This window comes from Rana temporaria, chromosome 3 (assembly GCF_905171775.1).
Source record: "Rana temporaria chromosome 3, aRanTem1.1, whole genome shotgun sequence".
NCBI lineage: Eukaryota > Metazoa > Chordata > Amphibia > Anura > Ranidae > Rana > Rana temporaria.
The window spans coordinates 231,087,260-231,100,284 of NC_053491.1; the positions used below are offsets into that span (position 1 = coordinate 231,087,260).

At 46.0% G+C, this 13,025-nt stretch overlaps 1 protein-coding gene across 2 annotated transcripts in view; it reads right to left on the minus strand.

Annotated features, from left to right (window-relative positions):
- Positions 1-221: 221 nt before the first annotated feature.
- The window catches only part of RAB24 (RAB24, member RAS oncogene family), a 43,916-nt gene continuing 31,112 nt past the window's right edge, over positions 222-13,025 (minus strand). For both annotated transcript variants that reach the window (XM_040344421.1, XM_040344422.1), the window contains exons 8-9: positions 7,373-7,435; positions 222-774 (exon numbers count right to left, since the gene is read on the minus strand). In XM_040344421.1, the coding sequence (XP_040200355.1) occupies positions 710-774; positions 7,373-7,435 (128 nt within the window). In that variant the 3' untranslated portion in view covers positions 222-709. The remainder of the gene's footprint in view (positions 775-7,372; positions 7,436-13,025) is intronic.

Below are 13,025 nucleotides of genomic sequence, written 5' to 3' on the forward strand. Positions count from 1 at the left end.
CCGTATTTATCGGCGTATAACACGCACCCTAACTTTAAGAGGGAAGTTTCAGGGAAAAAACTTTCCACAGCCCCCTGCGTATAACACGCAGGCACAGTTTACCCTCTATTTTCAGGGTAAAAAAGTGAGTGTTCTACGCCAATAAATACAGTACTTAGTGCTACTGTAGAGTAGCTAGTGTTCAAGTCCCTGGTGAATGCTGCAGTTCAGTAATAACAACATTTCAGACATACTTGCATTTATGTACAGAAGAGTGCAAGCTGATAATGTGTGTAATGGAAGGTTCCCCACAGCTTGATTTCTTATAGGGCTTTAGAACTAGTCTATTTTCTCTCCGATGAGGGAAAAAAGCATTCCTCACAAAAATAAGTTTTTATATGAACCACTTTTACAGTGTGAAATCCTTCATTACCTGCTAATACTTATGAGAAAAAAGGATTTTACTTTGGAACAATGCCAGGGAAGCACATCCATCTTCTTTTCAGCAGATTCTTCATGCTTGCTGCCATTTTTATGCTAGATCAGTTATTGTGCATACGTTGAGTATAGAGAATACCTTTGGAAGGTAATCATTCCCAAAAAAACAGGCATGACCTCTTTAAACTAATGAGCATAGGTCCTTGTCATAATTGAAAAGAAGAAAAGCAAAACCAATGTAGCACATAGACAGTCTGAGAGAAGGAAGATGTTCAGGCCACAGGCTTCTCCTCTAGTGATGGCAGCAGGCATATGAAGTAACATCTCTCTTTTGTGTCAAGTCCACTCCTTTAGGTTCTGTGCAGGTGGGAAACAATGTGGAAGATTGTTAAAATGGTTTACAAGATAACAGAGGTCTAGTTTAAATGAAAGCTCAATGGCTTTAGTTTTTTACTAAGGCCCCTTTCACACTAAGGAGTATTTCAGGCGTTTATCGCTAAAAATAGCGCATAAATAACGCCTGAAATACTCCTGCCCGAGGGCTTTCACATTGAGGTGATGCGTTGGCAGGGGGGAAAAAAAAATCTCCTGCGAGCAGCATCTTTGGAGCGGTGTGTATACTACTCCTTCACCGCTCCTTCCCATTGAAAACAATGGGACACCGTCGTAATATCGCCGGCAATGCGCCTCTGCAGAGGTGCATTGCGGGCGGTATTAACCCTTTTTCGACCGCTAGCGGCCGAATACCGCCGCAATTCCGACGGTACAGTGCCACTAAAAATAGTGGCGCTATACCACCACAGCATATACTGCCCCAGTGTGAAAGGGGCCTAAAGACGGCAAGCAGGCATGCTGTTATTGCAGAAGAGACATGCAAGGTTTAAAGCGGAGCTCCACCCTCAAATCATACTCTGCATGAGCACTTTTTAAAAAATGTCATTAGCTGATTAAAACTGTTGTTGCTAGGCAGACTTACTAATCTGCCTTCTTCCTGATCCGCGGTAGTTTTCCTCTGCCTACACTGCACAGACTCCTGGTATTGTTGAGTCACCTCCCCTCCTAGTCACGTTGTATATGCAGTAACACCCCCCCCCCTTGTCACTAATTTTTTTTTTAATTGTCATTCGCGGCTCCCCCTCCCCCCCCCCGCTTGTCATTAAAGTTTTATTTAGTTCTCATTCGCGGCCCCCCCCGCCCCCTTGTAAAAACTAAACATTTAAAAAAAATGTATTGTCATTCGCGGGTCCCGCACCCAAAACCCCCCCCCCCCCCCCCAGCTTGTAAAAAAAAAATTTTTGCTTTATCATTCGCGGCTCCCGCGGCGACCCCCCCCCCCGCGTGTCAAATTTTATTTTTTATTTGTCATTCGCGGCTCCCCCTCCCCCCCCCCCGCTTGTCATTAAAGTTTTATTTAGTTCTCATTCGCGGCCCCCCCCGCCCCCTTGTAAAAACTAAAAATTTAAAAAAAATGTATTGTCATTCGCGGGTCCCGCACCCAAAACCCCCCCCCCCCCCCAGCTTGTAAAAAAAAATTTTTGCTTTATCATTCGCGGCTCCCGCGGCGACCCCCCCCCCCCCCCGCGTGTCAAATTTTATTTTTTATTTGTCATTCGCGGCTCCCGGTTCCCCCCCCCCCCGCTTGTCTATTTTTTTTTATAATTGTCATTCGCGGCTCCCCCCCCACCCGCTTGTCATTAAAGTTTTATTTAATTGTCATTCGTGGCTCCCGATTGCCAAAAAAATTTTTTTTCATTATCATTCGCGGCTCCCGCGGCCCCCCCCGCTTGTCAATTTTTTTTTTTTAGAATTGTCATTCGCGGCTCCCGTGCCCCCCCCCCCCCAGGCTTGTCATTCAAGTTTTCTTTAATTGTCATTCGCGGCTCCAGCGGCCCCCCCCGCTCATTTCCTGATTTTCTTTTTTTATTATTTTCTTTTAAAAATAGTCACTCGCGGCTCCCGCGGATCACCCCCCCCGCTCCACTTCTCAGTGCAGCACTGAGCATGTGCAAGGTCTGCAAAGCTGAAATCCAGGAAGTAATACAGTCTGGCTTCATATGCCCACACTTAAGATGGCCACGGCCTAGTGCTAGTTTATAAAGTGTCTAAATGCTGTAACAACCTAACAAAACGGACCTTAGTTTACAGACTAACTTTGCTAGACTACATTAAGCTTGTGTATTACAGGGGTATTTATATTTAAAAAGTGAAATTGTGGCCGGAACTCCGCTTTAATAAAACACACCTACCTGGTTGCTTTCAGTCTTCTGCAGCATGCAAACTGAGCTGTGCATACGCAGCTCAGCTTACATCACCAGCACAGTCTCTGTGTGCTGGGATGACTGACTTCTGTACATGCACACTAGTTACATCATCCCCTGCCAGCCAATACCTGGGGAGAAGGTGCCAGCTCAGGACCTGGACTATTAGAGAGGAGGTAAGTACTGCCTTTATTTACGCTTTAAGTTTAAATGAGCTTAACACATGTTAGGCATATCAAAAGGCGTGCAAAGTCTTAAGCCTCGTACACACGACCGGTTTTCCCAGCAGGAAAACTGCCAGGAGAGCAGGAATCCCGGCCGTGTGTATGCTCCCTAGCAGTTTTCCTATCAGGAAAATAGCAGAGAGTCCAAACAGGAAAATAGAGAACCCTGCTCTCTATTTTCCCTGCAGAGTGTTTCCTGCCAAGAAAACCGGTAGTCTGTATGCTTACCTGTCCCAGGTAAACCCGCGCATGCTCGATAAGAGTTTGACGCATGCGCGGTAGCATACAAGTTTAGTGTGGGGTGTAACAAGATGACGGCAAAGGTGGCATCGTATGTGACGAGCGCCGGCACGTTGTAGTCGATGACGTCACTGCGTTCTTGCCATTCAAAAGAACGGCGGTTCTTTTGAATGGCCGTCTGTATGCATGGCTTTGCAAGACAAGCTTGCCAGGAATCCCGTCAGGAAAAGCAACGTTTTTTTCCTGACGGGATTCCCGGCCGTGTGTACAGGGCCTTACATTTTAACAGATTTTCCTTGAAAAAAAAAAAGAATCAGCCTAAGTAGAAAAGCCTGGCCTGTTCCCTGCCAACAGCTGCAGTGAGTGAGTAACTTGTTTAGCGCTACAAATGCGAACAAAATCGCCTCAAGGTGTGGGACCCTTGCTCTCTGTAAAGAGATCACTGCTTCCCCACAGAGGGCAAGGGTCCCACACTGCAGCTGTTGGCAGGGAACAGGCCAGGCTGACACATTCAATACTGAGTCTGAGCTACAGCTCTCCAATCAGTGGCTGCATAATTTATAGGTCTGATTCAGTATGGGGCGAGTCAGACCTCTACAATGAGACCACTGCTTCCTTACAAAGGCTCCCACTCTGCAGCTGCACACAGGGGACAGGATTTTCTACTCAGGCTGTGTCTGCTTTAGAACCCCATTGCATTCCTGTGTAATTTGCATGTTATTCAGTGCGGTGCAATTTCAACCCATTCATTTTGAATGGGCTCAGATCGCCCCGCATCACACCAAAGACATGAATGCACCTTTTGGGAGCTGCACCACAGCCGGATCACATGGTCGTTTTGTACTATGCGATCCAGTGCAGGTAATAAATATTGTAGTGCGCTCTCAGAAGATCACATGGGCAATGTGGCGAGGCAAATGCGCACAGATCACTGCAGGTTAGTATGAACCTAGGCTAAGAAATTGATCACCTTTCCAGCATGAGTCCTCAAATCCTATAGGTTCACTTGTGCTTTAAAATATGCAAAAACAGAAACAGGAGCTGCTGGGTTATGCAACTCTTATCACTTTTTTTTTTTCTGTAGAGAACCTAGGGACAAGCTTTTCCAACCGGGTGCCAGTGTTTTTTTGTTTTAAATTGGCACGAAAGCTGTACGTGTGCCTGCATCCTACTAACCTGTGATATCATCGGTTGCTAAAGACAAGTCAGGCACCTACACAGCTTTCAGGGTTACTGACAGGAGTAGTGGCAGCAGCAAAGGAGGAGGAAGAAAGAACCAGGGAGAAGTGTGCTCTCTTCCTCCTGTCTGTATACAGGAGATTATGCAGCATGCTCTCAGATCTGATTGTACAAAGCTTGATTCATTTGCCCTATTCCCTTCCCATATTGCTCCTGTCCTGGCAGCAAACAATATATGTGCTGGGAAGGGTAATTTGGTGAGGTAGTATTTGCATTGGGAAGGGTAATTTGGTGAGGTAGTATTTGCGTTGGGAAGGGTAATTTGGTGAGGTAGTATTTGCGTTGGGAAGGGTCATTTGGTGAGGTAGTATTTGCGTTGGGAAGGGTCATTTGGTGAGGTAGTATTTGCGTTGGGAAGGGTAATTTGGTGAGGTAGTATTTGCGTTGGGAAGGGTCATTTGGTGAGGTAGTATTTGCGTTGGGAAGGGTCATTTGGTGAGGTAGTATTTGCGTTGGGAAGGGTCATTTGGTGGGGTAGTATTTGCGTCGGGAAGGGTCATTTGGTGGGGTAGTATTTGCGTTGGGAAGGGTCATTTGGTGAGGTAGTATTTGCATTGGGAAGGGTAATTTGGTGAGGTAGTATTTGCGTTGGGAAGGGTAATTTGGTGAGGTAGTATTTGCGTTGGGAAGGGTCATTTGGTGAGGTAGTATTTGCGTTGGGAAGGGTCATTTGGTGAGGTAGTATTTGCGTTGGGAAGGGTCATTTGGTGGGGTAGTATTTGCGTCGGGAAGGGTCATTTGGTGGGGTAGTATTTGCGTCGGGAAGGGTCATTTGGTGGGGTAGTATTTGCGTCGGGAAGGGTCATTTGGTGAGGTAGTATTTGCGTCGGGAAGGGTCATTTGGTGAGGTAGTATTTGCGTTGGGAAGGGTCATTTGGTGAGGTAGTATTTGCGTTGGGAAGGGTCATTTGGTGAGGTAGTATTTGCGTTGGGAAGGGTCATTTGGTGGGGTAGTATTTGCGTTGGGAAGGGTCATTTGGTGGGATAGTATTTGCGTTGGGAAGGGTCATTTGGTGGGGTAGTATTTGCGTCGGGAAGGGTCATTTGGTGGGGTAGTATTTGCGTTGGGAAGGGTCATTTGGTGGGGTAGTATTTGCGTTGGGAAGGGTCATTTGGTGGGGTAGTATTTGCGTCGGGAAGGGTCATTTGGTGGGGTAGTATTTGCGTCGGGAAGGGTCATTTGGTGGGGTAGTATTTGCGTCGGGAAGGGTCATTTGGTGGGGTAGTATTTGCGTCGGGAAGGGTCATTTGGTGGGGTAGTATTTGCGTCGGGAAGGGTCATTTGGTGAGGTAGTATTTGCATTGGGAAGGGTCATTTGGTGAGGTAGTATTTGCGTTGGGAAGGGTAATTTGGTGAGGTAGTATTTGCGTTGGGAAGGGTCATTTGGTGAGGTAGTATTTGCGTTGGGAAGGGTCATTTGGTGAGGTAGTATTTGCGTTGGGAAGGGTCATTTGGTGGGGTAGTATTTGCGTCGGGAAGGGTCATTTGGTGGGGTAGTATTTGCGTCGGGAAGGGTCATTTGGTGGGGTAGTATTTGCGTCGGGAAGGGTCATTTGGTGAGGTAGTATTTGCGTCGGGAAGGGTCATTTGGTGAGGTAGTATTTGCGTCGGGAAGGGTCATTTGGTGAGGTAGTATTTGCGTCGGGAAGGGTCATTTGGTGAGGTAGTATTTGCGTTGGGAAGGGTCATTTGGTGGGGTAGTATTTGCGTTGGGAAGGGTCATTTGGTGGGATAGTATTTGCGTTGGGAAGGGTCATTTGGTGGGGTAGTATTTGCGTCGGGAAGGGTCATTTGGTGGGGTAGTATTTGCGTTGGGAAGGGTCATTTGGTGGGGTAGTATTTGCATCGGGAAGGGTCATTTGGTGAAGTAGTATTTGCGTCGGGAAGGGTCATTTGGTGGGGTAGTATTTGCGCTGGGAAGGGTCATTTGGTGGGGTCGAATTTGCATTGGGAAGGGTCATTTGGTGGGGTAGTATTTGCGTTGGGAAGGGTCATTTGGTGGGGTAGTATTTGCGTTGGGAAGGGTCATTTGGTGAGGTAGTATTTGCGTTGGGAAGGGTCATTTGGTGGGGTAGTATTTGCGTTGGGAAGGGTCATTTGGTGAGGTAGTATTTGCGTTGGGAAGGGTCATTTGGTGAGGTAGTATTTGCGTTGGGAAGGGTCATTTGGTGAGGTAGTATTTGCGTTGGGAAGGGTCATTTGGTGGGATAGTATTTGCGTTGGGAAGGGTCATTTGGTGGGATAGTATTTGCGTTGGGAAGGGTCATTTGGTGAGGTAGTATTTGCGTTGGGAAGGGTCATTTGGTGAGGTAGTATTTGCGTTGGAAAGGGTCATTTGGTGAGGTAGTATTTGCGTTGGAAAGGGTCATTTGGTGGGGTAGTATTTGCGTCGGGAAGGGTCATTTGGTGGGGTAGTATTTGCGTCGGGAAGGGTCATTTGGTGGGGTAGTATTTGCGTCGGGAAGGGTCATTTGGTGGGGTAGTATTTGCGTCGGGAAGGGTCATTTGGTGGGGTAGTATTTGCGTCGGGAAGGGTCATTTGGTGGGGTAGTATTTGCATCGGGAAGGGTCATTTGGTGAGGTAGTATTTGCGTCGGGAAGGGTCATTTGGTGAGGTAGTATTTGCGTTGGGAAGGGTCATTTGGTGAGGTAGTATTTGCGTTGGAAAGGGTCATTTGGTGGGGTAGTATTTGCGTCGGGAAGGGTCATTTGGTGGGGTAGTATTTGCGTCGGGAAGGGTCATTTGGTGGGGTAGTATTTGCATCGGGAAGGCTCATTTGGTGGGGGTAGTATTCATGCAAAAAGAAATGTGTTCAGACGCTTCTCCTGGTGTGAAAGAGCCCAAAGATTGTACACAATTCTAAAGGGTGCCTTTACAAAAAATAAAGTGCTCATGATATTTTCTCCAGGACCTTTGCTAAAGCCTTGATTTTTCTACTAAACTTTGCTCCATCTGCCTTCCAGGCACATTATATGGGAAATGTTTAACCTACCTGTATGAACTTGAAAACTGCTGTAGTTCACAAAGTCTTCTGCAACCTTCTGAAACAGTTCATCTGGTTTATAAACACACAAAGTACAGTGATAAGAGAAGAGCAGTGTAATCAAACTGTATACAAATATACAGACCTATAGTGTGTCTGTCCTAAAATGCACACAATGTAATAATGCAGCAGATACAAAATAACATGTTTGGTAAATGGCAAATCAAATTTGATATTTGTAGTTTTTTTTTTTTTTTTTTTACTAATCCTCAGCATTTTAACGACCTAGCACTAAACTTTATAATGCAGAATAATTTCTAATACCAAGCGGTTATGTCATGTATCTCCTCTCTCTTCCGCCTAAGCGCTAGGCATCCGGATCGCCTGACGTTAAATGGGCTGTAGTGCAAACATGCAAAAAGCACTAAAAATACATAGTTGTGAATCCAGCCCAACAGCTTTTCCTCTACAACATTCACTACTATATTCTGATAGTATGACTAGAGTTTACCTACAAAAAAAAAAAAAAACAATGTTTCTTGTCTTTTAAAGCCTGTGCTGATAAATAGAACAGGTCTCTCTGCATTTAGTGGAGCACAGGGGAGACATTCAGTGTCTTTTAGACTATGATGTCTCACTAAAGGGAACCAGTTGCCAAAAACATCATCACATAGGGGACTTTTTACGAAAGGCAAATCCACTTTGCACTAAAAGTGCACTTGGAAGTGCGGTCGCTGTAAATCTGAGGGGAAGCTCTGCTGATTTTATCATCCAATTGTGTGCAAACTAAAATGCAGTTTTTTATTTTCCTTGCATGTCCCCCTCAGATCTACAGCGACTGCCCAATATTCAGAGCAATTAGAAACATTCCCATTTTATCATTTGCAGCTCAGGAGGCCTAACTTATAGTCTTGCAAAGTCTCACCTCCCCCAGTCAGTCCTCTTCCCCCACAGTTAGAAACACTATGCAGGGTACACATTTAACCTCTTCCTCACCCCCTAGTGTTAACCCCTTCCCTGCCAGTCACATTTATACAGTAATTAGTGCATATTTATAGCGCTGGTCGCAGTATAAATGTGAATGGTGTCAAAAATGTGTCAAAAGTGTCCGATGTGTCCACCATAATGTCACAGTCCCAATAAAAATTGCAGATCGCTGCCATAGTAAAAAAAATTAAATAAATAATAATATTAATTCTGTCCCCTATTTTGTTGGCGCTATAACTTTTGCGCAAACCAGTCACTTATTGCGATTTTTTTATTTATTTTTTTACCAAAAATGTGTAGAAGAATACGTATCGGCCTAGACTGAGAAAAAAAAATTGGGCTATTTATTATAGCAACAAGTAAAAAATATTGTGTTTTTTTTTTTTTAATTGTTGCTATTTTTTTTATTTATAGCACAAAAAAGAAAAACCGCAGAGGTGATCAAATACCACCAAAAGAAAGCTCTATTTGTGGGGAAAAAGGACGTCAATTTTGTTTGGGAGCCACATTGCACGACTGCGCAATTGTCAGTTAAAGCGACGCAGTGCCGGAAGCTGAAATTTCACCTGGGCAGGATAGGGGGTATATGTGCCCAGTAAGCAAGTGGTTAATTACTCAGCTTTGACCCAAACCAAGAGGTAAAAGGACACCTGCCATGACAAAAACATGGAGGCTGCTGTTCCTGGCCTCGCCTCCAGAATTGCCAGCTGCCGTGCTATCAAACGGACACTTTAGTTTGTAGACTGTGGCCCAGATTCAAGAAGCACTTGCGCCCGCGGAACCATAGGTTACGCAGCGCAAGTGCTTACTTGCTCCGGTGTAACGAGTGTTCCTGATTCAGGAACCTCGTTACACCGACTGCAGGCTAAAATCTGTGCGGCATAAGGCTCTTATGCCTTGCAGATTTTAGGCTGCATTCTTGCGGGGGCCGCTAGGGGGCGCTCCCATTGTGTATCAGCGTGTAGTATGCAAATTGCATACTACCACTGATTCACAAGCTTGCGCGGGCCCCGCGCAAGCCAGGTACGGAGTTTCCGTACGGGTACTTTTAGCGCAAGGCTGCCCCTTCTAATAGTAGGGGCAGCCAATGCTAAAGTATAGCTGAATTTCACAGCGTTTGCGTAAGTAAAACGTGAATGGCGCTGGACGCCATTCACGTTCACTTAAAAGCAAATGACGTCCTTGCGACGTCATTTGCCGCAATGCACGTCGGGAAAGTTTCCCGACGGAGCATGCGCTGTACGCTCGGCGCGGGAGCGCGCCTAATTTAAATGATTCCCGCCCCCGGCGGGATCATTTAACTTGCGCGCGCTTACGCCGGGCAAATTTGCCGGCGCGCCCTCGCAATTCACGGAGCTACTGCTCCGTGAATCGAGGGCAGCGCAGATTATGGACACCTAAGGGTCAGCACAATAGCTCAAAATTCCTCTCATAACAGGTTAACTTGAAGTCTTTTGAAAATGGCACACAATGTAGTATTGTTTTCTAAAAGTCTGAGAATTGCTCTAGTTCCTTAGTTTATATCAACAATGCTCATTGTCTCCTTACAACACAAAATTCTAATGTCCCTTATATGTTGAGCTACTACTTTATGGTTGATCAGCATTTCCTTCACATAACAGGACGAGTGGTGAGTTAGTGCCAACCCCTGTGAGCTTTGACCTCCTCACAGCTTTATCTGTATATTTTTGTGAAGCCAAGTAAACAGATGAGGGATTGGGAGGAACAAATCCCAAACCGCTACTACGTCCTCAATCATTTCAAATGTAGAACATACAGAGATACTTCTGTTATCTAGTAATAAAAAGTCTACTCTTCTGCTGTAGAGACTTGCCACGGTTCAGAGCCCTGATATTCCACTAAACCTCAACCTTTGTGAAAAAAAATATATACAAAAAACACCCTATTCACATCTGTGCGACATACGAAAGCATAATGACGCGTACACACAACCGTTTTTCATGTCATGGAAAAAAAAAAAAGAAGTTTTTCTCGACGTGATACTTGTCAAGCCTGCCTTGCATACACACGATCGTGGAAAAAAAATGCTCGAGCAAAGCGCAGTGACGTACAACGGCACTATAAAGGGGAAGTTCCATTCCAATGGCGCCACCCATTGAACTGATTATGACAATTTCCCTTCTCAGAACTTGCTTCTGAGCATGCGTGTTTTTTTCCCCGTCGTTAAAGCCTACACACGACCGTTTTTCACGATGAGAAAAACGATGAGAAAAAGTAGAGCACAGTCTAAATTTTTAATGGCCATTTTTCTCGTCGAGAAAAATGCTCTGGAGCCTACACACGATCGATTTTAATGACCAATTAAAAAAATTGCATTTTTCTCGTCGTGAAAAACGGTCGTGTGTACGCGGCATAAGACGTTGTGGTGCAATTCATAGTTAATCCAAACTCACTTTGCTAACACCCGTGCATTAGATGGTAACTTATTACAATGCACAAAATAAATAAAAAGCAAGATCGAGACATACACCTGTTTGTTGCAATTTATGAATGTTGATTTGAATATTGACACTGCTGCCCCACAGCCATTTAAAAGGTTCTAAATCCTAGGATGCAGAAGCAGGCTTTCCAATCACATGACTGCTATTATTGGCTGTCAAAGAAGTCACATGATCAGAAGCTCTAGAAGACCATAAACAATGACCAGCAGTAGTTCATGGCTGCTCAGTCATTGGGCTGGGACCATGCAATGAGCACGCTCTCAACTAGGGTTGTCCCGATACCACTTTTTTTTAGGACCGAGTACAAGTACCGATACTTTTTTTCAAGTACTCGCCGATACCGAATACCGATACTTTTTTTTAAATGTGTCCCCAAATGCAGCCATGTCCCCCCACATATGCAGCCATGTCCCCCCCATATATGCAGCCATGTCCCCCCCATATATGCAGCCATGTCCCCCCCATATCCAGCCATGTCCCCCCCATATCCAGCCATGTCCCCCCCATATCCAGCCGTGTCCCCCCATATCCAGCCATGTCCCCTCCATATCCTGCCATGTCCCCTCCATATCCTGCCATGTCCCCCCCATATCCAGCCATGTCCCCCCCATATGCAGCCATGTCCCCCCCCATATGCAGCCATGTCCCCCCCCATATGCAGCCATGTCCCCCCCCATATGCAGCCATGTCCCCCCCCATATCCAGCCGTGTCCCCCCATATCCAGCCATGTCCCCCCATATCCAGCCATGTCCCCTCCATATCCTGCCATGTCCCCCCATATGCAGCCATGTCCCCCCCATATGCAGCCATGTCCCCCCCATATGCAGCCATGTCCCCCCCCATATGCAGCCATGTCCCCCCCCCATATGCAGCCATGTCCCCCCGATATCCAGCCATGTCCCCCCCATATATGCAGCCATGTCCCCTTTACCGTACATGCTGCCGCGCCGTCGCTTGGTTAATACGGGCGGGGAACATTACAGCTTTGAATAGCTGTAGTCTTTCGCGCCGCGCTGCATATAGACACTCCCCCTTGCTCGGGATTGGACAGTTCACCCGAGCAAGGGGGAGTGTCTATACGCGGCGCGGCGGGAAAGACTACAGCTATTCAAATAAAAGCTGTAATGTTCCCCGCCCGTATTAACGAAGCGGGGGTGCGGCGGGATGCATCGACGGCGGTGCGGGGGGGGGGGGATTCTATTTCGGTGTCGGGGGTATTTGCGGGAGTACGAGTACTCCCGCAAATACTCGGAATCGGTCCTGATACCGATACTAGTATCGGTATCGGGACAACCCTACTCTCAACAAAGAAGAGCAGTTCTCCACAGACGTATATGGGTAACAGTCCAGCAAAAACACACACACACACACACACACGTGTTTTACTTATTGGTGCACCAACAAACTAAGGCCCATTCACATTGCAGTGCTTCATTTTATCTACGCCACTCCCCCCCCCCCCCGCTGTTTTCTGGGAAACACACAGTCCCCCGAACACAGCGGTGACCAGTGAAGATGCGCAGCGCGACTCGCGCATGCGCAGTAGGGAACCGGGCAATGAAGCGGCAATGCTTCACTTCCTGATTCCCTCACCGAGGATGGCAGAGCAATTGCTTGTCTTCGGCTGCCGACATCGTGGGCACCCTGGACAGGTAACTGTCCATTTATTAAAAGTCAGCAGCTGCAGTATTTGTAGCTGCTGGCTTTTAATATTTTTTTGTTTAGGTGGATCTCCGCTTTAGGATCAGATCTGTAAATTAAGAAAAAACCCATCTGTCAGTGCTGATCAGCGCTTAGTAACTGTCTGAGGTATGGGCATATTGCTGTATGAAGTGTCAGCAGGAACCTATGCTCCACAAGCTTCTTATAATAAATGCACATGTCTTTACAAGTAAAAAAAAATGTGCATTTTTTTTTCTTTTTCACACTAAACTTAGCCTTTGATCCTTTTCACTGTCAAGTCTCAAGGTTCACTTTTAACCTAAGGTGACCACAATATTTTTGCACTTCTTTTTTCACTTACAGCTTTCAGAGTTTGTAAAGGCCCCTATACATTATCTAAAAGCATAGGACTGGTAGAATAACAAATGTTATTTTCAATAACAATACAATAAATTCATTACTATTGCACACAAGCAAAACAAAATTCCTACTTAAGAAAATATATATATTTTTTAAAGCATCCCTTGGACACACTCAAACTGGGCAGCAT